Here is a 24,546-nt window from a genome sequence, read left to right as displayed (position 1 = left end):
GGGTGGATCTTGTAATAGCGTGCGTCGCGGTACGTGTAAGCTACTTCTCACCCTTCACCCGTTCTCGAGCATCGGCTTCGATGTTTGTTCTCGACTCCACTCCCGCAATATAATATAGTTTTCCCGGTCCACCTTTGGGTCCGCCTCCCTCCCTTTGCTCCCCCTCTCCTTCTCCGCTCTGTTGTATGGGCAAACAACTCCCATCGGCGACGAGCCTACAGAGATACGCCCGCCTAGCAGTCGAGACGATCCGGAGAGCCAAGATCGCGAAGCCCGCCCTTAAATCTCTGGCTTCGGGCAAGGAGGAGGCAGCGGCCGCCCACTCTAGAGGTCCAGGCCGGTGGATGGACGAACGAGAGCGGCAGCAGGGCCGCGTCCCCCTGAAGGACGTCGTGGCGGACTGCACCCGGCGGTGGTTCCAGGACGCGCTCAAGGAGGCCAGGGCCGGGGATGCCGCGATGCAGGTTCTTGTTGGTCAGATGTACCATAGCGGCTACGGAGTCCCGAGGAATGAGCAAAAGGTGAGATTTTGTAGGGGTTCTGATCGTTTTTAGCGTTCTTGAAGTGTGATTTGTTGAACGTGGCAGTTTCTTGAGATGTAGGTTTTGTGATTTGGGGAAACCTGCTGGTCTCGATCGTAAAGAATCGTCTTTAGGGTTCTCTTTGTGTTTTCTAGGAACTAGGGCTTCGATTGGTAGCAGCACCTAATAGCTTACGTAAGATTCTGAAAATATGCTTTGAATTCCTTAAAAAGATGCTTTTGGTCTTTGTGTATTTTGGTTGCTGAAGTCATCAGCATCTGACAACGAACAAAACATGAAACGCTGATTGTGTCAGGCAGCTTTAAAATAGGAGAAAATATAGTGGCAGCTGCATTTGGATCTGTTGTCTGATAGATTTCTCCCTTATCATAGTCTTTTGGCTTTCTGGATCATCCAGAATTTTGTTGCTGGGACCTCTGAAAGAGAAGTTTGAGTTCTTTCAGAAACTCTGACAAGTATTATATGTTTTGGTTTTTTCTATACATTATATGTGGCTAGGCCCTATGTGACGCGGTTATATAATTGCTTACAGCATAAGCAGTCTTGTAGACCACATTTTAGAACTATCCAAGTGTTTGATGTAGTCATAGTCTTAAACCGGAGTTTGACTTTCTTACATTTGGTTTCTTGAAAAGTGGATTGGTTGTAGATCCTTCAATGAGTTAGTACTAATACACCTGAAGATGTTCGCTAGATATTATAGACTTGCTTTGATAGAATGAGGTGAATTATAGATTTCTCAAAGAACATTTTGGTTCAGTTTTTAGCAAATAGAAATGTAAAGAAAAGGAATCTAATTGCACCTAATCAAAGTGTTTCCAAATGATATGCTGATTATTTAGAGTAAAACTGTATTGTTACAAGTGCCGTGGACATCATCTAAAGGACCAAACTGGTGAAGGTTCGTATTGTGAGATTCATATTGAGAGAAGCAGAATCATATTTGTGGTTTGGAAGGTCAGTGGAGAATGTTATATATTGCACAGCTATTTGGAAAGCACTTGTCATGCTTGGCTAAGTTTCTTCTTGGGAAAGATTTAATGGAACTCCTGGAGCATAGCTCCTTACACAAGAATACTTGTGTAGGTCTGTCTTACCTGTGATTTGCAGAGTGAAGTGTTTAATCTCCCTTTTGTGATCCACATACTTCAATAAATGCCTCTTTCTCTATTACTTTGAGGTCTCTACATCTTGAACAAAACTTCATGAGAAACTTCATGGATCTGAAGATTGTTGACAATGCTTCTGGTATCAAGCAATATGACAACTTTTTGTTACCAAATTTTGGAAATTGAAATCCAATTATCTCCTTGGTTTGTAGCAAGGCATTGGATTTGAGGATTGCATGTTTGGAAGATGAAGCTGTTTGGTTCTGAAGGTTGTACAATTTGAAGATGCAGGGTAACACGTACTCATAATCTTGTGCGGCAAGGTCAGTTCTGTGAATAGTGTATAGTGTAGTTTGTGAAGTTGAGAACACATATCATTGGGCCCTCGTTGGGCAGCTTAGGAGAAACAATGATTCTGCCAGATTTCAATTCTGCAATTTGTTTAACGTTAGGATTCTTGTACATTGGAACTCTTCTGGATACTCTTGAGACATTGAATTGACAAATAATCATGCCATCATCATTGGAAATTCTGAGCAAAGGCTGCTCTTTAGGTGGACTGAGTTGACCCTAAAGAAATGTCTGCCTCTCAAACACCTTACATGCGAGGCACGTATATATGGGGCCTCACCTGGGTGCAAACAGTGAGAGTGAACCCTGAAAATTTTTTGAGGATGATCCGGTCCTCCCAAATAACCTTCATCATGACGTGTGCTAGTCTTATTAACTTATCGACTACATGCGTGTAAAGGTATGTGTCTGCAGTTATGGGAAATAATAATTTTGGAGGTTGTAGAACACTAATCCAATGACAGAGAACTGTAATCATTGGATAGTTCCATTAAATTAAAATGTTTCAGAACTATATATGAATTAGTTATTTCATATTGTTGAAATAATGATTAAGAATCTCCTTTGCAAGAATCCTAATGAGCATCTGCTTTTAAGGCATATACATGGATTTCAAAAGCATCCAAGTACCGTTCATCAGTTTGGAAGGTTAGCGACAAGCGTCCAGGTAATGTTCTATCTTTTTTTACCATTACTATTTTTGCATTGACAGGTTAATATCTTGGGGTATGTGTGTATGCATGTCTATTTTTGTTCCCTTTTTTATTGTTGGGGGGGTCTATATTTTTTTGTATGTGATATACTTGTACTTTTGCTCTCATAGCTTTTTGTAAACTCAAAATCTTCTTCTTTTGCATGGTTTTTGTTGCTCATGTTTTTGTTTTGTATGTTAGGTTACAATGCCAGTGATTCAGACACTGATGAGGAGAAGATGAGCATGAAATCGTGATCCGAGGCTTGAATTTTAAGAAATCATATCAAAGTGAGTTGTGTCTGTCCATCTTTCACATCATTATTAAGATTGAGCTTCTAGCTGGAATGTTGTTTTATTGAGTTCAAGGGGGAAAGAAATCACTCACTAGAGCTAATATAATGTTATTGCACATTTGAATACTTAAATATGGTAAATCATGTATATTTTACAAGTGTGAGAATACTTCTTTTTTGTTGAAAACCAAAAAAGTTAGAAGCGATACACACGACTGAGTTGTGAATGATGGATGATCTAGGATGGAGTTCTTGCTTCCTGATTGTTTCCATTTTTTCTTCCAACTATATCTTAATACCCTACATAACCAGCACTACTAGCTTAAGTCTTTCTATTAGCTTCTTCAGATAATTGAGGCCCTCCATACACCAAAGAAATCAAATCATCAAGATTGTGAGAAAGGGTTCTCATGGTTTTTGTGAGCCAACTCTCATAACATGTTGTTAGTACTTGTCATGTGTATTAGACTAGAGTCCAGGTTGAGATTATAGAAGAGCTCGAACATTGTTAATTTATCTAAAATATCGAATGCTTTGTTTTATTTATCATGTAATTTTATGATTAGTTTTCCGTTTTTTCTGGAAGTTAAAATGTTTGGTACAAAGTACTGAAGTTCTACACACATCTTTTGAACTTTGAAACTACTAATGACCTTCTAAAAAATCAACTCGAAATGCTAGCATGGTGACATAATGGTATATTGGGTTCATAGATGTTCCGGTTTGGGTATTGGCAATTTGTGTATCGAAGGAGAAAATAGCTTTTGCTTTTGGAAGAAATAGTTAGCTGCATTTCAAATCTGATCCATTCGCATTATTTTGCTTAATTGCAGTCTCTAATACCTTTTTTTTTTTTTAAGAACATTAAAAACTATATTAGATTAGCCATAGCTAAAAAAAAAATTGGAGGAAGTGTTGATGACTGATGCCTATTTACAATATAATTGCTAACTCCGCCATATTTTGTTTGTGTTGCTTGCTTATTGTCGGTGGCTGATTACCTCTTTGCTGGTCTCATCATTTCAGTTGGAATGCTTACAACACTTGCGTGATTTTTGGGAACTTTTACTGCCACCAGTGCATCTGTTTCAGCATCTGTTCATTACCTTTCCTCCCCGTGTATCTCTTTTTTTCGTTTACGATTATATTGATATGAATACAACTTTGTTCTTCGAGTTTTGGAACTCCAATAAATAATGTAACAATTCAGTGACGGACACAGTTTCTGTTTGAACAAATGAATCATTTACGGTCCGCTTTTGTCTGTCTGCGACGATGTTGGTGCATGTTGACCTATGTTAGCTGGTTTCGTCTAGATTATGCAGCAGTTTGACCTATTTATAATCTTATAAATGAAAAGACAGACTTAGAGATGAAAACTTAGGATTACGTAAGTAATCATTCAAGTAAATACGGTAAAATGTAAATGTAAGTAAATACTTTACAGGCACTGTAAAATATAAATGTAAGTTTTGAATCATGGTGCCACAAAAGGTCAAAAGCAATCTATCACCTTAGCAACAAGATTGAGTGATAGATCCATCTTTCTATATAATCGAATCCTCAGCCGATACGATGTCACGGTCCACTGTGTTGAGATTGCTAACATCGTAATGTCATCGATTAGAAATCAGGCTGTGGTAGGCATTACTCTATCTATACCATTTACATGTTTTACAAGATAAAAACACATGTTTAATTTTATAATTATTCATGCTATATATAATTTTTAAATATTTAATTTTTTGGATTAAAATATATTATAATTCGGAATTAAGGGGATTGGTTATCATTTAGGTTAAAATCACTCCACGGATTAAGCCACTATCTATAGACTAGGATCAATCATAAACTAGGTCTAACCAATGCGAGATTAACTTAGATCGATTCAAGATGATTCAAAATTAGTTTGACTTATTCGATTAGTTTGACTTATTCGAGCATGTTTAATCTAAACATAATCTAGTTCAAATTATACTAATTTGATTCTAGATCAATTAAATGAGAATCAATTCAGTTATGTTCTAATTAAATCGAGTTCAATTAGATCAATTGAACTATGATTCAAATTAATTTAAGGTTAATTGATATTATTTGATATTAATGACATTTGAAAGATAAATTAAAATATTTTAATATATTATTTTATCGTATATGGATATGACTAGTTTGAGATTATTTTATTCTTTTGCCTAGGACAGATAAGGTGATTTCCTTGAAGGATTAGCAAGTCATTAAATGTGGTAGTGGGACGATTCTTTCATATGTTGTTAGGAGGAACGTGCCTCCACTTTGGTATGGACATCACTTCATCTACTATTAGGAGTGCGATTTAAATTTGTCTCCATTCGCTAGTAAGAGAACATAAAACCTCTTCATCAACTATTGGAGAGTGATCTACATTTGATACATATCAATGGGATAATTAACTTTTGGATATATATTTATTTTCAATATTACTTTATTTTATTTTATTTTCCTATCTTAAAAGCAGCTTCCCAATAACACTAGTCAAGATTTCAATCGAGAGTAAACCTTCATCTATTATTAGGTAGGTAGAGCCAATTAAATTTTATTTTATAGTTGATATCATTATGTTTCTCAATAAGATCTATCGTTACTTTTTACATATATTTTGATAAATAATACATTATAATAACTATTTATAATTTGTGTATATTAATAAAAATATTTATTTATTTATTTAACTTTTGATTATGTATCTGGAGAAAGATTTTTTGTAATCCTATAAAAAAATAAAATTACAGATGTGACAAAGGACGTTTTCACCAATTATTGCATTAAATGAATAACTTAAGGCATGACTTGATATGCAAACGCAGAGTCTACGAAACAGATCTCTATGAATTACTAGTTCATGAAACCAATAACATCACGTTCTTCTGGCAGCTGATCATGGAGAGTCTGCTCACCAAGCCAACTCTTTGTCTGTGTTCTCCAACAAGAACAACCCTACCCATCACTTATCAGGTCTCACAAGAACCATGTCTACCTTCAAATCTTCTTCCAGTTCTAAGCATCATCGATCGATTCAGCAGCCTGTCATTCTCATCATCGATCATTTCACCATTAAATCATCACATCACATCAAGAACCAAACAACCGATGAATGTTTTCACCTCAGCAAGACCCCATGATCCGATGCTGGTTTCTGTTCCAAATTCCTGTCGATTTTGGGACCATAGTCACTGTAAATATTCTTCCAAGAGTTGAAGTCAATAGACGTGTTGAATTGAGAATGCAACACAATTAGTTGTTGTAGACTTTTAGCTCACAAGTCATCTTTCGTCGGTTCCTTTTGGCTCTCTCTCTTCGTTGCACGAGAAGTCTTCTGTTGCGGCACAAAGCACCAAACTTGGATCTCTTTCCTCGCGCAAGAAACTATATATGATCACCACACGTTTTCTACCTTTTAACATTGCATCTCTTTATTGTGCTTTGTTTGGATCGATGAGAAACTTGATTGCAGGAGTAAGCCAAAGAATTCGATGCCAAGAATTGGCTCATCAGCAGCTGCAAGAGCTTTGCGTAGTTTGAGGTAAAGCACGAACACCAGCAGACCGGTAGAAAGAGAATGATCGAGACTGTGATGGTCTCTTCCTATCAAGTTTGCTCTTCTTTTTGTTCATGCAAGAACAGCACGCACCCATCCAATTGATGCCTTCCCGACTCTTCATGAGTTCTCTTCACGAACGCTCTCCAGACGCGGCCGCCATGCTCCGACCCGATCGCTCCAGCGGCGTGGCTTCTTCTCCGCCGCCAGGCAACCGTGGTCCTCACTTGGCGCGACATCGATGCTCGGTGCGTTCTTCGCAGGCTTCTCTCGCCTATCGCTCTTCTTCTGCTTCCGCTGCGTCGGCGATGTCGAGGTGGGAACGAGGAAGTAGATGTGGCCTCGCTCGAGCTGCGACTCCGCCGGGACGACCAAGGTCCGACGCGCCACGCCCCGAGAGCATGGCCGGGTGAGGAAGTGGTCGGGGTTTGCCGCCATGATCTCCCCGGCGGAGACGTGGCGGCGGCTGTAGTACTCCTCGACCTGGCCGTCAAGGTGGACGACTCGAACCACGTCGAAGGCGCCGCAGGGGAGGACGCAAGCCAAGCAGCACCTGAGGTTGTTGCCCATCCCCATCGTCTTCTTCTTCTTCTTGTCGCCGGCGTATAGTAAGTACTCCAATGTCCATCCAAAGACTATGTTGGAGTTTGACGTACTCAATTCCACTCCGCAAACAACTCTATTCATTGACCTCTCATTGCAAGTCCTTTTCTATTTCTCTTCCTTTGTTTTCGTAGTTCAACATTCATGACACGGCACGATCAGTTAACATAAAATATCGATAATGCTTTGCGTAAAATAAATCGATTGACAACGTCGTCGTCGTCGTCGTAGGATTTGATTGACATTAATTTATCTTGGTTTGGATGATTTTTTTTTTTTCTAAAATCTTTAAATTGATAAGATGTATTACCTTCTGTTGGTAAACGACCTTGAGTCGTGGTCTCGGGGTCGACGGCTCGGTTCGGGTCCGGACGACGGGGATCTCTCAGGGGCCTTTCTCGAGCCCGCAGAGGGGGTCGTGGTGCGATGTCCGATCAGGACGGGGTCGCCTTTGCCTCGGGACAGGAACTCCTCGCCTGCGCGTCTGGCGGGGACCTTCGGCTTCGCACCTGCACAAAGGTCGGGTCGGGAGGCTCGACCCGACCCCTCCGACGATCGGGTCAGACGATACGATAGTGGAGGGGGTTTAGATGAAGAAGTCTCTTTGGTGTATCACCTCCTCCCCCCCCCCCCCCCACTCGTTCAGAGTGCGAGGGTATTTATAGAGAGGCTTATTGTTTTCTGATGTGCTCGCTTGCAGGGGGCAGGCTGGTTGCGTTTGACATTGGTGGTGGCGTGGCGTGAAGAACCGAGCCTGAGTAGGCGTTAATGCGCCTCGGCCTATGTTCCGATCCGTTTGACCAGGTGTCGTCGCATCGACCGAGGCGTGAGGCGTCATCTGACGTCAGCCGAGTCTTATCATAATTACTATCCTCATCATATTCCCCCCCCGGAAAGAAGCTATGCGTCGGTCGTTGTAACGGGAGTCCGAGGCATGGCTTCAGCTTTCAGGCGGGCTGGCCGTGCAAGCGCGGTCTCGGGGAGCATGGAGCCGAGGAGCATGACGCAGGCGGGCTGGCCTCGCAGGTGTATCTCAAGGAGCATGGGGCCGAGGAGCACGACGCAGGTGGGCTGGCCGCGCAGGTGTGTCTCAAGTAGCATGGAGCCGAGGAGCACAACGCAGGCGGGCTGGCCGCGCAGGTGTGTCTCGGGAGGTATGGAGCCGAGGAGCACGACGCAGGCGGGTTGGCCACACAGGTGTGTCTCGGGAGGCATGGAGTCGAGGAGCACGACGAAGGCGGGCAGGCCGCGCAGGTGTGGTCTCGGGCATCATGCGGCCGAGTAACACGACGCAGGCGGGCAGACCACGCTGGTGTGGTCTCAGGAATCATGCGACCGAGTAGCACGATGCAGGCGGGCTGGTTGCGCAGGCGTGGTCTCGGGCATCATGTGGCCGAGGGACGTGGCTCGGGCCGAGGGGCACGACTCGGGCGGGCAGGCCGCGCTGAGGTGGACTTGGCAGTCTTCAGCCGAGGGATGCAGCTCAGGTGAGAAGGCCGTGCTGAGGTGGGCTCGGTAGTCTATGGCCGAGGAATGCAGCTCAGGTGGGTAGGCCACCCTGAGGTAGGCTCGGTAGTCTGTGGCCGAGGAATGCAACTCAAGTGGGCAGGCCGCCTTGAGGTGGGCTTGGTAGTCTATGGCCGAGCCGTGTAGATTCAGAAGATTTTAAGCCGGGGCTAACCGCGAGCTGAGAGGGGGTCAGGTAGATACTGAACCTTTGCTCGGAAGAGACTGAGGCAGGGCTTAGATTTCTTTTCATGAGGACTACATCGAGTAGCCGCCACGGGTGCTTGACCTCTCTTATGGAGCTCGCGGTCGGAAGTCGTCCCTTCTCCTCACGGCCGCCCAGGCCTCCGCGGCGATATAACGGTTAGCCCACTGGAGCATCTCTGGCACCGTGGTGGGAGGTCGCTCCGCGAGGGACTAGAGGAATCTGGAAGGTCGCAGGCCTATCATAAACGCCTGCACTAATAGAGAGGGGTGAGTGTCCGACAAACCTCGGATTTGCGTGGCAAAGCGATCCACAAAGTGTGAGAGGGGCTCATCCTCCCTTTGTTTGAGTCTGAGGAGCAGTGCCGCGGAAGGCTTCGGTCATGCATAGGCCGCGAAGTGGAGCTTGAAGTCATTGACAAGCTAGTCGAAGGAAGCGATCGTTCCGGTTTTCAAGTCGTCATACCACGAGTGGGACGGCCCTCTCATAGTGGTAGGGAATGCTCTGCACATCAAGGCATCAGAGGTTCCGCATAGCGCCATTTGGGCGCGAAAAGCAGCTACATGGTCCGCCGGGTCGGTGGAGCCATCGTAAGCGTCCAGAGAGGGGAGCTGGAAGTCCGGGGGGACTGTCTGATCCCGTATCTCGGGCATGAAGGGAGACCCTTGGTGTGCGTCCTCCCCGAGCTCTCCCTTGGACCTGCAAACCTCTTTCTGCAACTCGTCGAGTCGCTGATTGACGAAGCGCAACTGGGCCTGCAGGGAGTCCGAAGAGAGTGCCTCGGGTTCCGGGCGACCGCTCGGGTTTGCCATCACTGGATACCCGAGTGGGGCCGGTCGGACCCAAGGCGAAGTGGGGGGCTCCGGAAGTGTTGCGTGGGCTCGAACGGGAGCCTCGCGTTGTAGCAGTGGTTCGATCGCAGGCGGGTGCGCCGAATTCGAAATGAGCGGGATAATGGTTTGCACCATACCCATCAGAGCTCGGACTTGACGAGCAAGGTCCTGAAAGGCCTCGGACGACACGGGCGAGGGGTCGGCGGGGGCGCCGTCGGGTGGCGACACGCCCGGGTTGTCGAATATCCGCCAATATCAATCTGAGGTCGTGGCGGGGTGTTCGTCACGATGGTCTCCGTGCGGGGGATGTTCCCCTGAGGCTTCAATCGGATGCGACCTGTCAATCGTGGGCTCATCTAAGCCGCTCGGGTGATCACCCGACATTCCGGGCCCTCCTTCTAGCGCCAATCTGTTGGTGTAAACGACCTTGAGCCGTGGCCTCGGGGCCGACGTGGCTTGGTTCGGGTCCGGACGATGGGGATCTCTCAAGGGCCTTCCTCGAGCCCGCAGAGGGGGTCGTGGTGCGATGTCCGATCGGGACGGGGTCGCCTTTGCCTCGGGACAGGAACTCCTCGCCTGCGCGTCTGGCGGGGACCTTCAGCTTCGCACCTGCACAAAGGTCGGGTCGGGAGGCTCGACCCGACCCCTCCGACGATCGGGTCAGACGATAGTGGAGGGGGTTTAGATGAAGAAGTCTCTTTGGTGTGTCACCTCCTCCCCCTCCCCCACACTCGTTCAGAGTGCGAGAATATTTATAGGGAGGCTTACTGTTTCCTAATGTGCCCGCTTGCAGGGGGCAGACTGGTTGCGTCTAACATTGGTGGTTGCGTGGCGTGAAAAATCGAGCCTGAATAGGCATTAATACACCTCGACCTGTGTTCCGATCCGTTTGACCGGGTGCTGTCGCGTTGACTGAGGCGTGAGGCGTCATCTGACGTCAACCGAGTCTTATCATAATTACTATCCGCATCACCTTCTTCTCCTAAAACAATGTAAAGGATAAATAGAATAAAATAAAACAAGAGGCAATCATAATAATTTAATGTTAATAATTCAGGTAGAAGAAGCCACGTGAGATGTGGCTTGCGATTGCAATATTACACCAAACCTCGTAGTCTGCTGTCTTCGTTTGCCCCTCGTGTGTTAAGAATCCACAGTCCCAACATTCGCACTACTATCGTAAAAGCATGATTCTTTCTTCTGCGCCTTTTACCTCTCGCCGACACCAAACAAACCATTTCTCTCCCCAGACTCACTCGCACTCACCCTTCGTTTGACGCCATTTTGGCCGCTCAGAAGAAGCTTCACGCCTCGTGTACTTCCACAGGCAAGGCATAGTAAAACACTACTGAGTGGAAAGAACACCAGGTGGTCACATGACTCTTATGACTTCTGCTACTGCTACGCACCCTCACATCACTTACACCGCCCTAGAAATACAAATAAAAATTTCTAGTACCATTACACACATATGGCGACAGCATTCTGAGCATATACTATTCTCCTCGTATTCTAAAAATAAAAAATAAAAATAAATAAACCTGTGGAATGCGTCTGCTTTCTAAATAAAAGAACAACTAATCTTCCGAGAAATGTCTTTTACCTCCTGGGGCCGGACGAGAAGTCAGCATCAAACGTCCCCAACTCCGTCATCTTTGGAACCTCCACCGGGCCGTACTCCCAGTCATCTCCCAGTGGCCTCCAAAGACTATCATCACCGTAGTCGAACCCCAGAGGATTCTGCGCCATGCCCCACAGTGTAGCATCTGGATTCTGCTGCAAGTCCAGCGCTAGGTCGTCGGCTGCACTGATGCCCTGCCAGTTCACGTCCCTACCAACAGGACCGAGATGACAGGCCATACTAGCTTCGGCATCTGCACCCAGCATCCTCAGCATCTCCTCTACAGAGAATTCTTCCTCCCGCCCATCCGTCGTAGGAGGATCCCGATCACCGGTCTGTCGAAGCTCTACGCACGCTTCGGTCGTAGTAGACTCTTTCTCCGCGTTATCTTTCTGTTGGACCTTTGGAAGCAGCTTCACATCCTTGTCCCAGTCATCCGAGACGTCTGTGGCATCGGAATAAGCCACCTCATCCCTCGGGTCAAACCTTGGAACCTTGCGGTCGATCTCACGAGACATGGAGCCATCGACCGCACTGGATTTACGTGAAGTCGTGGTCGTCTCGCACGACTCCCTTCTCATGGCAGGGACGTCTACAGCTCCCGGCAGGTTGACGCGGGCCATGGTACCGTACATGGCTCTTGCGGCATCGTCATAGGCAAGAGCAGCTTCCACAGCAGTCGGGAAGGTCCCCAACCAAAGGCGACTGCCCCGGTTTGGCTCTCGGATCTCGGCAACCCACTTGCCCCAGGTACGCTGTCTTACACCACGGTATCTGCATTTAGGGTTTTCTGGCCCACCTTTGCCTCGCATGCAACCTTTTCTTGAACCTTTTGCAGGTGCTCTCCGAACTCGCTCTTCACCATCCATGGAACGGTCGAGCTGGCGATTGTGTTCTCTCCACCGGGCAATGGTTTCTGCCACGGAACCGGCGCCGTTCTCCCCCCCCCTGCGTACTCTTTTTTTTTTTTTTTGCCTGAGAGAAGGGAGGATCAGCGTCAAAGCACCAAACGAGAACAGCAGAAGAAAACTCGACAAAACCAAATTATCTTCGAATCGGGTAGATAGAACACGGAAAGGCGATGCTCAAAAAAGGAATAAAAGCTCCCATGGCTCGAACGCGAAAATGTAGACACCAACAAAGAACAAAACAACACAACAGACAGAAAGAGAAGTCGATAAAGAGGCTTTGTTTCTCTCTTCTAGGATTATGGAGTCCCACGCTACACCACCCAGGCAAAGCAACAGCAACAGCAGCAGCAGTAAAAGCACAAGACAAGCCACATCCAGGACCCAAAGCTATCCCACGTAACGCTGTGAAGGAGTATCGATGGAACTACTTGCAACTCAGGTCGACCACCATCTCCTCCGAGCCCACATCTGAACGTGGCTTTCAAAAACATAAGCTGAATCCAATTTTGACACTGAAAAATGGCAACTAAATCGTACATTAAACCAGATGAAAATTATACATACCTAGATGTTCTGTAGAATCAATACAACCAAGCACCTGCCGCTCCCGAATTCTACTTCAGCAGAAATCATAAAACAGAAAACAACCGCAGCCACATAAGTAAAGAATGTGATCCATCAAAAAAGGAATCATAAACACTTAATTAACAGAACAAAAATCATCTAACGTCTTCAAACTTGTTAAATTCCACGAGCAACAAAAACAAATTAAGACGTCAGTCCGCAAACCTCCCATAAAACCTGTGTAGGAACCCTGTTGTCACTGTTGTCATAGTATCCGTGTCAGACAACACCTCAAGTTCTGACAGCTCAATTATCGTATATGTCGAAAACCGACGTAAATCCTCGTACCTTAGGCTCACCATGTTCCTACTTTCATTGGATCCACCATCTCAAGACAAGCACATAATGGAACTATTATCACAAGGGTGGGGAATTCCATCGACCTACCACCCACTTAAACGCATAAAAATTCATAGTACTGTTTCTAGAAATTCAAATGTCCATCGAGTGAAGGGCAACAACTAAAGAACAGAATCCATAGTGCCCAGAAACTCCATACAAGCCCACAAGTTTGCTACCTTCTACGAGAATGTGACACAACAGGATCTCTATATTCTCAAAGGGTTCTTTGCTATTGAACACAAGGCAATTTGAATCCAACTCGAGTTGCAAAATACACCCAAAAAAGCCACTTCCGGCAAAAGAAGTAAAGCAGACCACAACGATCACCGCTCCTACTTCCTAAATCCATGTCTCTCCACAGCTTGGCTTTTATGAGAACGATCGCATGCTTCTCGCTTAATCCGACATCCAGCATTTTTTCAGACATCATCAGTGACGAAGAAAAAACTACAACACACTGCTCTCTAGGAATGTACTGAATAATGTACTGACACTACTAGAACAATGTACTGAATAATCCAAACAGATTATATTACATTGCCTACTCTTTATAGATTCCAAATTACCAAAGATCCTTCTCTTCCACAACTCTGCTTCCATCTCAAACTCCCCTCACCTTGGCAGGAACCCAAGAGAAAGAAAATACATATTTCTGATTGCAAATTTTCCAAAATCCTTTAATTATCTGACAAATTGAAGGACAACCTTAGTAATAATCATTGGGGCATCTTAGTACGTCTCTGGAAGCATCAAAAGAATTTACTTTGCACCTGATGCACCCTCAACTCTGATAGTTATTTGGCACTCCAAGAATCAAAAGGATAGCTCCCATCATCCCACGGTATTCTTAACCTACGAATCCCTGTTCACAATTTAAACCTCTGCAAATATCACTCAACAGAACCGTGCATCGTAACGCCGACGACCAAGCTACCTATCATCTTAGTTCTGAACATACAAACAGATATCGTAGTAGTATCGTTCAGCTTGCATCATTCCCTCATTTCTGCCTCGACTCTCCTCCTATTGCGATCAAAATGAAACCAAAAGCGACCAGAAGCACTCGTCACAAGCTTCCTACATACGTAACACAGTCACAAGAAACATTCAATTCTGCATCGAATCAATCATGAACTCGACCTCCCCGAGGAACAGAACCCTTATTTCAAAGAAAACTGTTTTGGAAGATGCAAAACCCTTATTTCAAGTATCCACTTTCAGCAGACCTCACGAAAACCCAAAAATCGATGGCCCCGTTTTCCTCTCGTCGCTACCATGATTTCAACGAAATTTGGACGCTGAAAGAGTTTGATTCACTCGTCTTAGCTTCTTTTTTCTTCACATGGTCATCACAAAACCACCTCACAAAACCGGAGATAAACCCTAGAAACCGAAGAGGATCAGACCTCGAGAAAACAATGGAAACAACTGGAGCGGCAAAAATCGAATCTACCAAACCGAAACGACGAAAACCAAACAAGAACCGAACCACCACTACACAAGAAACGAGTAGCTCATGGAAGGATTTGTAGCTTTACCTATCGGACTCCATCATCAACATCATCATCCCCATCTCCTCGTCCTCCTCGCGGTTCTTCTTCTTCCTGCCGTCGGGGCACAATCATCAGATGTTTCTTGGTCTCGAAGAAAAACTCGATGACCCGCCGAGACCATTATATAAGGGGACAAATACCTCGGTTCCTTAGGTGGCAGACCTCGTGTCGCAAGGTGTGACGTCTGAAGAGCCACGTTTCAACGAAACTTCCCACAAGTGCGGCGGGAGATCACGTGACCCATTACTTAGCCACTAAGGCTTAGCTTTTCTATCCGACCGTACACGTAGACCATAATAGGCGTGCACCATGTGGTTCGGGCTTTCCTTTCGCGCGGCGATTCCGTCGAGCCCACGGGTCTGCCATCGGCCCTATCCGTTTCGGAAGAAAAGATGAAGGGCCAGGATTTCTCGATCGTCATCCATGAGTTCAATCTGAGCTGTTGCTCGGGAAGACTCGGTCAAACCGGTCTTGCGTGTGAATTAATCTAAAAATTTAGTCAAACATTTAATTTTTGACCTTCTGATTGCGTACGCTATGATGTTGGAAGGTTTGGACCGAATTATATGGACACGCCCAGTACCAATTAACAACATTAAAAAAAATCACATAATAATGTAGTAGCCAAAATGCCGGGCACTGCCATCGACATGTGCTCCACCAAGAGGACCCCACCGCTGAAGCAAAGGTGAAAGAGTCCCATTGGGGAATGGGATGTCGATGCGTCACGTGTGAACTCAAGAATGGAACTGCGTTTAGTCCTCGAGGCAGTGCTTATCTTATCCATTATGCTACCATTTCGGACTATTAGCTTTTTGACTTGCGCGTCACTTTTTCTAAAATATATTTTAAATATAATGTCGAAAAGTATGATTAAAGATTATTGTGGTGAGTTTACCACTAAAAGAGTCCCAATTTGACATCCAAAGCATCAGTATTTATGTGGTCGCTTCCGCTGGTCACCGCACCCTCCCATATCCAAGTCTTCGAAGACTCTGTCGAGAGGAATAAGAGAGAAGCGAAGCGATGCCTTGTATTCCAGCGACCGAGTTTTGCACGGCGCACGAGGTGCCGGAGGCGGTGGCGAGGCACCACGAGCACGCGGTGGGGACGAACCAGTGCTGCTCGGCGGTGGTGCAGACGGTGACGGCGCCGGTGGCGGCGGTGCGCGTCGTCGTGGGGGACGGCGAAGTCGGCACCCTGCGGGAGGTGCGCGTCGTCTCCGGCCTGCCGGCGGCCACCAGCACGGAGCGCCTCGAGATCCTTGACGACGAGCGCCACGTCGTCAAGCACTTCGTGAAGAGCTGCGACGTCGTCGTGGGGGACGGCGAAGTCGGCACCCTGCGGGAGGTGCGCGTCGTCTCCGGCCTGCCGGCGGCCACCAGCACGGAGCGCCTCGAGATCCTTGACGACGAGCGCCACGTTCTCGGCTTCCGGGTGAGAACCAGTGCTGCGGTGGGGACGAACCAGTGCTGCTCGGCGGTGGTGCAGACGGTGACGGCGCCGGTGGCGGCGGTGTGGGCGGTGGTACGGCGCTTCGACAGGCCGCAGGCGTACAAGCACTTCGTGAAGAGCTGCGACGTCGTCGTGGGGGACGGCGAAGTCGGCACCCTGCGGGAGGTGCGCGTCGTCTCCGGCCTGCCGGCGGCCACCAGCACGGAGCGCCTCGAGATCCTTGACGGCGAGCACCGCCTCGCCAACTACCGTTCCGTGACCACGCTCCACCCGGACGACGACGGAGGCGGACGCACGGTGGTGGTGGAATCCTACGTGGTCGACGTGCCGCCGGGGAATACGACGGAGGAGACGCGGGTGTTCGTCGACACCATCGTCAAGTGCAACCTCCGGTCCCTGGCGAGGATCGCCGGAAGCCTCCAAGTACGGCGCCGGAGGGCAACCCGTAATTAAATGGGATCTCGCATGACTTCTTTTATTTTCGTTTTCTTATCAGATCAAACGAGATGACAAGCAAGCTCTGGACATCTTATTCCGACTCAGAAAACTGCAGCCTCTTCTTGTCTTTTCATTTGATATCTGCATCAGGTTCCTGTCTTCCATCTGTTCGTCTCCGCCCATCAACTTGAGCTTTTTGCTTCTGTGGAGTACTGTTCCGATTGTACTGACAAATGGGGATGGTGTGCCACTCGCTTTGCAAGTTGCAAGGTAGCTTGTAATGATCCCCACTGTATCTTGTCTCACAGAATTGATGCCCCTTTGACTGACGATTCCAAATCAGTAGTAAGCAGTGTGCCTACCGTCTGAGTTGTAACATAATTTTTTTTAATGTAAATTGAAATGATATATATATATATATTATTTGTAAATTATTATAAATATTTATGTGAATCATGATATATCAAATGATTTCTAGTATAATTTAATTTTATTTAACTGATTTATTATATTTTTAAGGAGATTTTACAATATTTTTATGAGATCAATCAAAATACTGTAAGAGATGAAAAAAAATATAGTCAATTTTTAAAGATAATTTAAATATTTTCAATTAAGGATATTATTTTAAAAATCAACGAACGCTGTTAAAAAAACCAAAAATAAAGATTAATCATTCAAATAAAATTGTTGTGATTTGGGAATTTGTGGTGGCTCGGATATTGACTCGGCCTGGGCCGGAGGCGGAGAAAACAAGAAGGCCGCTGGGGTGGGACCGCTTTTTCTTCTCTCACTCATCTTGTGTGCTCCGCCGCTCTCTTTTATCTCCCCCTTTGTTTTAGCTCCTCTCTTCCGATCTCGGCGACCGCTTTCTTCCCCCTCCACGATGTCGTCGGCTTCAACTGCTTTGATCCCCTTGGCCCCGCTCCACCGGTTCTCCGCGGTTAATGGTGCCCGGAGATCGTTCCTGTGTCACAGGAACCCCTGGAGAACTAGGGTTTTCATGAGCGTCTCGGTCGGATCGCGAGCTACAGTGGGAAATGATGCCCTCTTCCAAGATTATAAGCCCTCTTGTGCTTTCCTCTTTCCTGGCCAGGTAATCCGATTCCGACCCTCACTCTGTGAGCTTGTGGCTTTGTTTGGATTCTTCCATGAGGTACTTATAGTTACTTTAAGGAAAGCAACAGTAGAAATCTTCGTAAATGACCGGGTAAAAATGCGAGACGTTATGTATAACAAAGGATCGTGTCTTGGCATTTTTTTTCTTCTTTAATATCTAGGAAATAATTTAGTTAATGAGGTCTAATTTGTTTGTGAGGAATCGACGGATGACAACGAGAAGATAATAAGATTCCCTTCTAGTTATGTTTTGCATCGAATGTAACAAATGACGAGAAGTCATGATCAGAGGGCGTCGTTGGATACAAAAACCAGATAGTTTAATGGTGAAGACGGGATTCAATCGGACTTTGTGCTATTAGTAATCAAGATCTTTACTAACTAAGATAGTAGACATCTTTAAAATATTATCGGATGAGGTCTTGAAACCTCAATTGTTGGTAGGTGGGTGTGGTCCATCACCGGATATTAAATTTGCATGTGTTTGAAAAGACAAAACCAAAATCGGATGCGGGCAAGCAGTATATAGTTGGAAACAATAAAATCGAAGATAAAAACATATGGTAGAATGATACCGAGATTTAACATGGTAAAACCCTTTAATTACTTAACGTCCACAGGCAATCTAGAAGGAATTCACTATAAATAAACAAAGACTATAATCTTCTCTCTAAGACAAGAAGTATCATAACTCATTCTCTCTAATAATAGGAGAAACAAATGAAAAAAATAAGGAATAACTAAATTAAGGAGAAAACAATTTCCTTCTTTCTCTCTCTTTCTTCTTTTTTTTTTGTTCTTTTTTCCTCTCTAGCTGGTTTCTTCATTGTGTGTTTTTATATAGGCACCAGAGTCCTGCACGAGGAGAACTCCAACACACGCATGTCACTGAAGTCATCCACGCACACGTCTCGTTGAGATTATAGTATGATGTGGGGACGAGCGTGTGGTTCCTGCAACCATGTACATTTTGTGAAGGTGGGGAGGTTGTTGCAACCACCCGTGCACACGAGTGGTTCCTATAATCACCCACTTCCCTAGTCCAAGAATATATATTTTCTAGACTTAGAATTTAGCTTCATTCTTTCCTGGGCATTTTACATTACATATATAGGATAACCAAATATATGAAGAGAAGAATAATCAACTGATTTACCAATCCACATATCCATGAGTGTCTTCAATTTAATCGTTGTTAAGGGAGACCGATTAATAGCATAACATTGCCCAAAATGACTTGGCCAGACCTGTAGTAACCAATATTGCTATGGTCCTCTCCTAAAAGTCATGTTCATCTGCTTTATCACATCATTCTGTTGAGGACTGTATGACGTTGGAAATTGTCTCTCGATGCCTTCATCGAACCCCATTCTCATATATTCTCTTACATTTTCTGTCCACAAACACTTGATCCTTTTTCTAGATTTGAGATCTCTCCATCCTCTATTAGAAGACAGTACACAACATTGCTCTCCAAAACATACTCCTTGTGCTAAGTTGGTGGTACCCTCTTATGAATTAATTGTCAGACTTCTTGAACCTTAGACTGGATTGTTACTTGTTCATCATGCTCTGGATCTGCTTCAGAAGAAACTAGATTTTCTGATATTGAATACATTTTTCGCTGAACTAAAGTGGTTTTTGAACTTTCTATCACTGTTGTATCACTTGTAGAAAGTTCTAAAGTTGCAAACTATTATAGCTCTATCTACGATAGAAATAGAGTACATGACAACTACACACGCTTGCGACGAGGCAATTTGTATTAGAAGGTTAATGAAGGAATTCAGGCACAAGCAGGGGAATATTTCCTTATATTGTGACAGTCAGAGTGTCTTGCACATCGCGAGAAGTCCAATCTTCCATCCCAGGACAAAGTACATAGGAGTTCAATATCACTTCATTCAAGAAATAATGGTGGATGATAACATGGATATGTAGAAGATCGAAATAATGAACAACCAAGCAGATGTTATGACTTCATGTGAACTAGATCCTCTTATGGCTTGGTGAAGACGTTAGCAGTATATGACTTGGCATTTTATTTTTACTTTTATTGGCAAGCAAGTCGGTGGTTGCAGATTCACCCACACGTGCCCACATCGCTCTGCAATCTTCGTGAGACATGTGCGTTCAGGACTTTGATGGTGTATGCATGCAAGAGTTCTCCTCGTGCAAGACTGTTGCTTATATAAGGCACCAAATGAGAGAGGTGAAAACACATAATGAAGATGCCATCGTGAGCAAGAGAGGAAAAAGGAAGAAGAGAGAGGAAGAAAGAGAGAGATAGAGAAATAAGAGAATTGTTTTCTCCTCAGTTTGGTTCCTCATTTTCTCATTTATGAGTTTTTCCTCTACTTCTATCACATGAGAGAAGGTGTTGTGTTACTCCTTGTATTAGAAAGAAAGTTGTACTCCCATTTATTTGTAGAGAATTTCTTTTAGCTTATACCTAGATGTTTCCTCAAAATAATTGAGGGTTTTATCTTGTTAAATCTTTGTGTCATTCTTCCGGTTGTTTTTTGTCCTTGGCTTTATTGTTTCAAGCTAGATGCTGCATATCCGCATCTGGTTTTGGTTGTCTTTTTTTAACAATATGGTTATTGTTGTGCTGAACTTTTCACTGTTTGATCACCATATGGATTGCAGGGTTGCACTCATTTGGATGTGATCATGGGGTGATAGGATGATTACTGAAATGTATTCAGAACCTTGTTATCAGTAATCAAAATATATCTTCAAAATAAGTGATGAAGACGGGATTCAATCTAAGGACCTTGCCATCAGTAATCAAGATGTAAGATAGTCGTCATCTTTAAAATTTGTGGAATGAGGTTTCGAAACCTCAACTGTTGGTAGGTCAGTGTGGTACACTACCACCAGATGTTGAATTCACATGAATATTATTCTGCTGATCTTATTGGTGTTTGATTACCATGTGGATTGCCAGGTTCCAATCATTTGGATGTGAACAGACAGTGGGGTGGTAGGATGATTACTGAAGTGCATTCAAAAACTATATTAAGACACCAATCATTGAAAAGCTGAAATTCACCACATGAGCATGTTCAAACATTTCATGCACCAGTGGTGGTGCTACATATTACTTTTCTTGATGCCAACTTTCTCTACGTAAACAGCTGTTTCAACTTGCAGAAGTTCAGACAGCTTCTTTTAGATAGCCAGAGCAATATGTAATATACATGTTAGATGAAAATCCAACAATGATCATGCTTGGCAAACATTTTTGTCATAATCATATTAATTATGTATCACATGGACTACTTATCTATTCTATGTCCAGAGCAACTACCTGAAGTATGAAAACAATGACTTTATGAGTTTTTTTGTGCCTAATGTTCTGGATTTCTATGTGGGATTGAGCATATTGGACTTTTCTTTCTTTTTTTCTTTTTTGGTTTCAGGGAGCACAAACTGTTGGAATGGGGGTGGAAGCTCAGAATGTGAATGCTGCTGCTGAATTGTTTAAGAAAGCAAATGATATACTTGGGTACGAAATTCTTACTCTAGTTTCTCTAATACAAAGCTTAGGCATCAAAAAGGAGAAAACCCAAAGCCCATGATGTCCCTCGATGCTTATCATTGGTAATATTGATCTTCTAAATTTAATCCTTTTGTTCCCTTTGCCTCAGTTATGATCTCTTGGATGTTTGTGCCAATGGGCCAAAAGAAAAGCTTGATTCAACAGTAATAAGCCAGGTACAATAATGCAGAATGGCTGTATATAACCAGGCTGTTATTTCTTCTCTTCTGCTGGCATTCATTACTTGCTTCTCTATAATTTTATTTTCTGTGTGCTCTCCAGGAAGCATTTCTTTGCTTTTGTGAAAATGTGAAAAATTCTCGATGTTTTATATAGTATGAGTATTCTACTATTGGTAGATTATCTATGCAAGTGAAGCCTATTTTTGGTATAACAATCGTTAGAGGTTCGAAGTGGTGTTAGATGCCACTTCCATTTATGAGGACATTTTTCACTCAGTGTTATGCAGCTCTACATGTATGTCTAGTCATATATCTAGTTCTCTTGAATTGTTTTTTTATGCTGAAGCTGGTTTCCTCGTCATTAGAAATAATGAATTTGTTCAATAGTATCATTATAAAATTCAACTTTTTGCAGCCAGCCATATATGTTACCAGTCTAGCTGCAGTTGAAGTATTGCGGGCACGTGATGGGGGTCAGGATATAATCAATTCTGTAGATGTCACTTGTGGCTTGAGCTTGGGAGAATATACAGCCCTTGCATTTGCTGGTGCATTCAGGTACATTAGATAGTGAGAATCTTCTGTTGTGATGGCTCGTCTTTGATATTTTCGTCTTTCACTCAATCAAAGCATGTTTGTTTCATGATATTCACTAGTTTTGAGGATGGTCTCAAGCTTGTCAAGTTAAGAGGAGAAGCAATGCAGGTTAGCAGCCGATACCAGAATTTGTGAACTAGCTATTTCTTTCTCTAGCTTCTCTTGACTTATTTCAATAAAACTCCACAGGATGCAGCTGATGCTGCTAAAAGTGCTATGGTCAGTGTCATCGGACTGGACTCTGAAAAGGTGCAGCTGTTATGTGATGCTGCTAACGAAGAAGTTGATGACCAAAATAAAGTTCAGATCGCAAACTTTTTATGTCCAGTATGGTTTTCTCAATGCTTCTTTTAATTATTTAATGTGTTCTTTTAATCCTTTTCTTTGACTAGAGATGAATTTGAAGTGCAGGGTAATTATGCTGTTTCTGGTGGTGTGAAGGGAGTTGAAGCAGTGGAAGCTAAGGCAAAGTCTTTTAAGGCTCGGATGACGGTTAGTCTTCTTTGCTATTTATGATTGTATATTATAATCATCTCTTCTTGTTACTGTTCAGGCACCTTTGTTGTTAAGAATTTCATGTGCTTATATTTTGCTTTTGATCATGCTTGAGGAAAGAAATTTTGGGGTCAAACAGGTCTAAGAAAAAGACTGAAATTTACTTTACTGAGAAGCCTATTTGTATTGCAAACATTTAAATTAAAATAACCAAATAAGAGAGACAAATATCGATAACATTATAACCTTAATCAGTGGTGATTACCTCTCAACTGACATTGCTTTACATATATGTTACTGGGATTGCTAAGCGTAGATTGTTGTCACTCTGCTGCACTTCAGCATGGATTTTATGTTTAAGTTCCATCCATGTTAATATTGTGTTTAAACTTTAAACCTATTCTTTTCTTGATCATTCGATTCCTCTTAATCTTTTAACCATTTTTCTTCACCATTCTACTTGGTAATTTGGTTATACAAGTCTGTCTTCATTCTAGTTTTAAGCACTCCAGCGTCCCACTCCATAATCTTCATATAGTCTATCAATGAATCTACAGCCAGCCCTTGCCAACTTCTGCATCTTCATCTACACATTTGGATATTACTTGAGATTATCTCCTCATTGATCATGCAAGCATTAGATCTTTTTTCTTTTCTGGGACTTTGGTCAGGGCTACTCCATAGCATATTATGTCGGAATAGAAATTATATCAGGATTCATAGTGTGCTAAGATGCTGGCCTTTGTAGCAATGTGTGTGTTTTTTAAGCATTTTCCTATTCTTTGTTGGATGATAACCGAGATATACATTTTGCTGCTAATGTAACAGTCTGTTCAAATATATAAATATGAAGCTGACACAACCTAGATCGAAGAAAAGTCTGATACCGATTGAAGATACTATTATATTGTACCCAGCAGTGCCTACTCTGCCACGTTAAATGGCAAACCTTAAAGGGTTGTGTAATATGTAGGGTTATGCTTAAATCTTTCACATTTTTCTATGCAAGTCTGGTTTTGAGAAACAAGATCTATATTGACACAAGAAAATGATCACTCTTTATCACCAGGTACGCCTTGCTGTTGCTGGTGCTTTTCATACCAACTTTATGGAACCGGCTGTCTCCAGATTAGAAGCTGCACTCGCAACAACAGAAATCAGAACGCCAAGGATTCCAGTTATATCAAATGTGGATGCCCAGCCACACTCGGATCCTGATACGATCAAAAAAATTTTGGCACAACAGGTCTCCATGTTCACTGCCTAAATTTGCTCTACCCGACTTATAATGATCATAAATAGCTTTGTCATATGGCTCCTCTTCTCAAGTGCAGGTGACGACTCCTGTGCAATGGGAACTGACGCTGAAGACTCTGTTAAACAAAGGGTTGAAGAAAAGCTATGAGTTGGGACCTGGAAAGGTAAAATACACCAGAAAACACCTTTCCTTGTTTTTGAGGACTAGGCTTCCTAGTTTCTTGAATTATTATTATTATTATTGTTGTTGTTGTCGTCGTCTTCATCACTATGAAATGTTCCTAAGGATCTAGGGCCATCCTCAGGTTATCGCAGGAATCTTGAAAAGGATGGATAAATCGGCTGATCTTGAGAACATTGGTGCTTGATATTGTTTCTAACGAAACTCGAATGTTGAAACTTCAAAAGATGAGACTCTAAGTCTTCATTTGCATTTATCCTGGATGAGCTTGACATGCAGAATTCCGGAGTAGCACAAAGAGGCCAGCGACTTAGGTACGGTGTCGAATGCCCATTTTTATGACTTTCTTTTTATTGTTGCCTTTTTTTTTCTTTTGTTACGGTCTATGCTTTTGATTTTGAGCTCGGTCTGTCCGTGTTGTTTAGTCAGTCAGACGTTTATGCATTTACCAATTGAACACGTCAAATCTGCTTAGATTTGTTCCCAAGTTGTTGCACTTTTTTATATTTGACCGCTC

At 43.7% G+C, this 24,546-nt stretch overlaps 5 protein-coding genes across 8 annotated transcripts; 3 read left to right on the top strand and 2 right to left on the bottom strand.

Annotated features, from left to right (window-relative positions):
- Window positions 1-126: 126 nt before the first annotated feature.
- LOC135622517 (uncharacterized) lies at window positions 127-4,243 on the top strand. Its single transcript, XM_065124435.1, has 4 exons — window positions 127-521; window positions 2,600-2,669; window positions 2,896-2,984; window positions 4,016-4,243. The coding sequence occupies exons 1-3, from the start codon at window positions 186-188 to the stop codon at window positions 2,949-2,951; spliced, it is 462 nt and encodes a 153-aa protein (XP_064980507.1). The 5' UTR covers window positions 127-185; the 3' UTR covers window positions 2,952-2,984; window positions 4,016-4,243.
- Window positions 4,244-6,683: 2,440 nt separating this feature from the next.
- LOC135623976 (uncharacterized) lies at window positions 6,684-7,139 on the bottom strand. The gene has a single exon (XM_065127449.1). It carries the CDS (start codon window positions 7,137-7,139, stop codon window positions 6,684-6,686), a length of 456 nt encoding a protein of 151 aa, XP_064983521.1.
- A 3,600-nt stretch (window positions 7,140-10,739) lies between these two features.
- On the bottom strand, window positions 10,740-14,880 carry LOC135622514 (dehydration-responsive element-binding protein 2B-like). 3 transcript variants are annotated; one of them, XM_065124424.1, is made up of 4 exons: window positions 14,747-14,880; window positions 12,807-12,856; window positions 11,314-12,710; window positions 10,740-11,222 (listed from the first exon to the last, which is right to left on the bottom strand). In XM_065124424.1, exons 3-4 carry the CDS (start codon window positions 12,198-12,200, stop codon window positions 11,207-11,209), a joined length of 903 nt encoding a protein of 300 aa, XP_064980496.1. In that variant the 5' UTR covers window positions 12,201-12,710; window positions 12,807-12,856; window positions 14,747-14,880; the 3' UTR covers window positions 10,740-11,206. The 3 variants fall into 3 exon arrangements, with proteins under 3 accessions (XP_064980496.1, XP_064980498.1, XP_064980497.1); XM_065124426.1 differs by having other exon boundaries at window positions 10,740-11,140; XM_065124425.1 differs by having other exon boundaries at window positions 12,807-12,859; window positions 14,747-14,852.
- An 839-nt stretch (window positions 14,881-15,719) lies between these two features.
- LOC103996955 (abscisic acid receptor PYL4) lies at window positions 15,720-16,996 on the top strand. Its single transcript, XM_009418032.3, has one exon. The coding sequence runs from the start codon at window positions 15,788-15,790 to the stop codon at window positions 16,667-16,669; it is 882 nt and encodes a 293-aa protein (XP_009416307.2). The 5' UTR covers window positions 15,720-15,787; the 3' UTR covers window positions 16,670-16,996.
- Window positions 16,997-17,418: 422 nt separating this feature from the next.
- LOC135622512 (uncharacterized) lies at window positions 17,419-24,516 on the top strand. Of its 2 annotated transcripts, XM_065124420.1 has the most exons (11): window positions 17,611-17,750; window positions 20,423-20,570; window positions 21,199-21,284; window positions 21,427-21,493; window positions 21,915-22,057; window positions 22,156-22,204; window positions 22,286-22,423; window positions 22,508-22,588; window positions 23,661-23,837; window positions 23,926-24,012; window positions 24,154-24,516. In XM_065124420.1, the coding sequence occupies exons 3-11, from the start codon at window positions 21,217-21,219 to the stop codon at window positions 24,214-24,216; spliced, it is 873 nt and encodes a 290-aa protein (XP_064980492.1). In that variant the 5' UTR covers window positions 17,611-17,750; window positions 20,423-20,570; window positions 21,199-21,216; the 3' UTR covers window positions 24,217-24,516. The 2 variants fall into 2 exon arrangements, with proteins under 2 accessions (XP_064980491.1, XP_064980492.1); XM_065124419.1 differs by lacking the exon at window positions 20,423-20,570 and having other exon boundaries at window positions 17,419-17,750.
- The last annotated feature ends 30 nt before the right edge of the window (window positions 24,517-24,546 follow it).

The sequence above is a fragment of the Musa acuminata genome, chromosome BXJ2-9 (genome assembly GCF_036884655.1).
Source record: "Musa acuminata AAA Group cultivar baxijiao chromosome BXJ2-9, Cavendish_Baxijiao_AAA, whole genome shotgun sequence".
Classification (NCBI taxonomy): Eukaryota; Viridiplantae; Streptophyta; class Magnoliopsida; order Zingiberales; family Musaceae; genus Musa; species Musa acuminata.
The sequence above is the reverse complement of the archived record's forward strand: the minus strand, read 5'-3'. Positions and strand labels throughout refer to the sequence as shown.

Excerpts from the sequence above, each read along its gene's own strand:
- LOC103996955 (XM_009418032.3), top strand. The coding sequence starts at position 15,788 with ATGCCTTGTATTCCAGCGACCGAGTTTTGCACGGCGCACGAGGTGCCG.
- LOC135623976 (XM_065127449.1), bottom strand. The coding sequence starts at position 7,139 with ATGGGGATGGGCAACAACCTCAGGTGCTGCTTGGCTTGCGTCCTCCCC.
- LOC135622514 (XM_065124424.1), bottom strand. The coding sequence starts at position 12,200 with ATGGATGGTGAAGAGCGAGTTCGGAGAGCACCTGCAAAAGGTTCAAGA.
- LOC135622512 (XM_065124419.1), top strand. The coding sequence starts at position 17,541 with ATGTCGTCGGCTTCAACTGCTTTGATCCCCTTGGCCCCGCTCCACCGG. Across the intron at positions 21,494-21,914 it reads ATTCAACAGTAATAAGCCAG|CCAGCCATATATGTTACCAG; the intron begins GTACAATAATGC and ends AACTTTTTGCAG. Across the intron at positions 22,205-22,285 it reads TAAGAGGAGAAGCAATGCAG|GATGCAGCTGATGCTGCTAA; the intron begins GTTAGCAGCCGA and ends AAAACTCCACAG.
- LOC135622517 (XM_065124435.1), top strand. The coding sequence starts at position 186 with ATGGGCAAACAACTCCCATCGGCGACGAGCCTACAGAGATACGCCCGC. Across the intron at positions 522-2,599 it reads TCCCGAGGAATGAGCAAAAG|GCATATACATGGATTTCAAA; the intron begins GTGAGATTTTGT and ends TCTGCTTTTAAG. Across the intron at positions 2,670-2,895 it reads GGTTAGCGACAAGCGTCCAG|GTTACAATGCCAGTGATTCA; the intron begins GTAATGTTCTAT and ends TTTGTATGTTAG.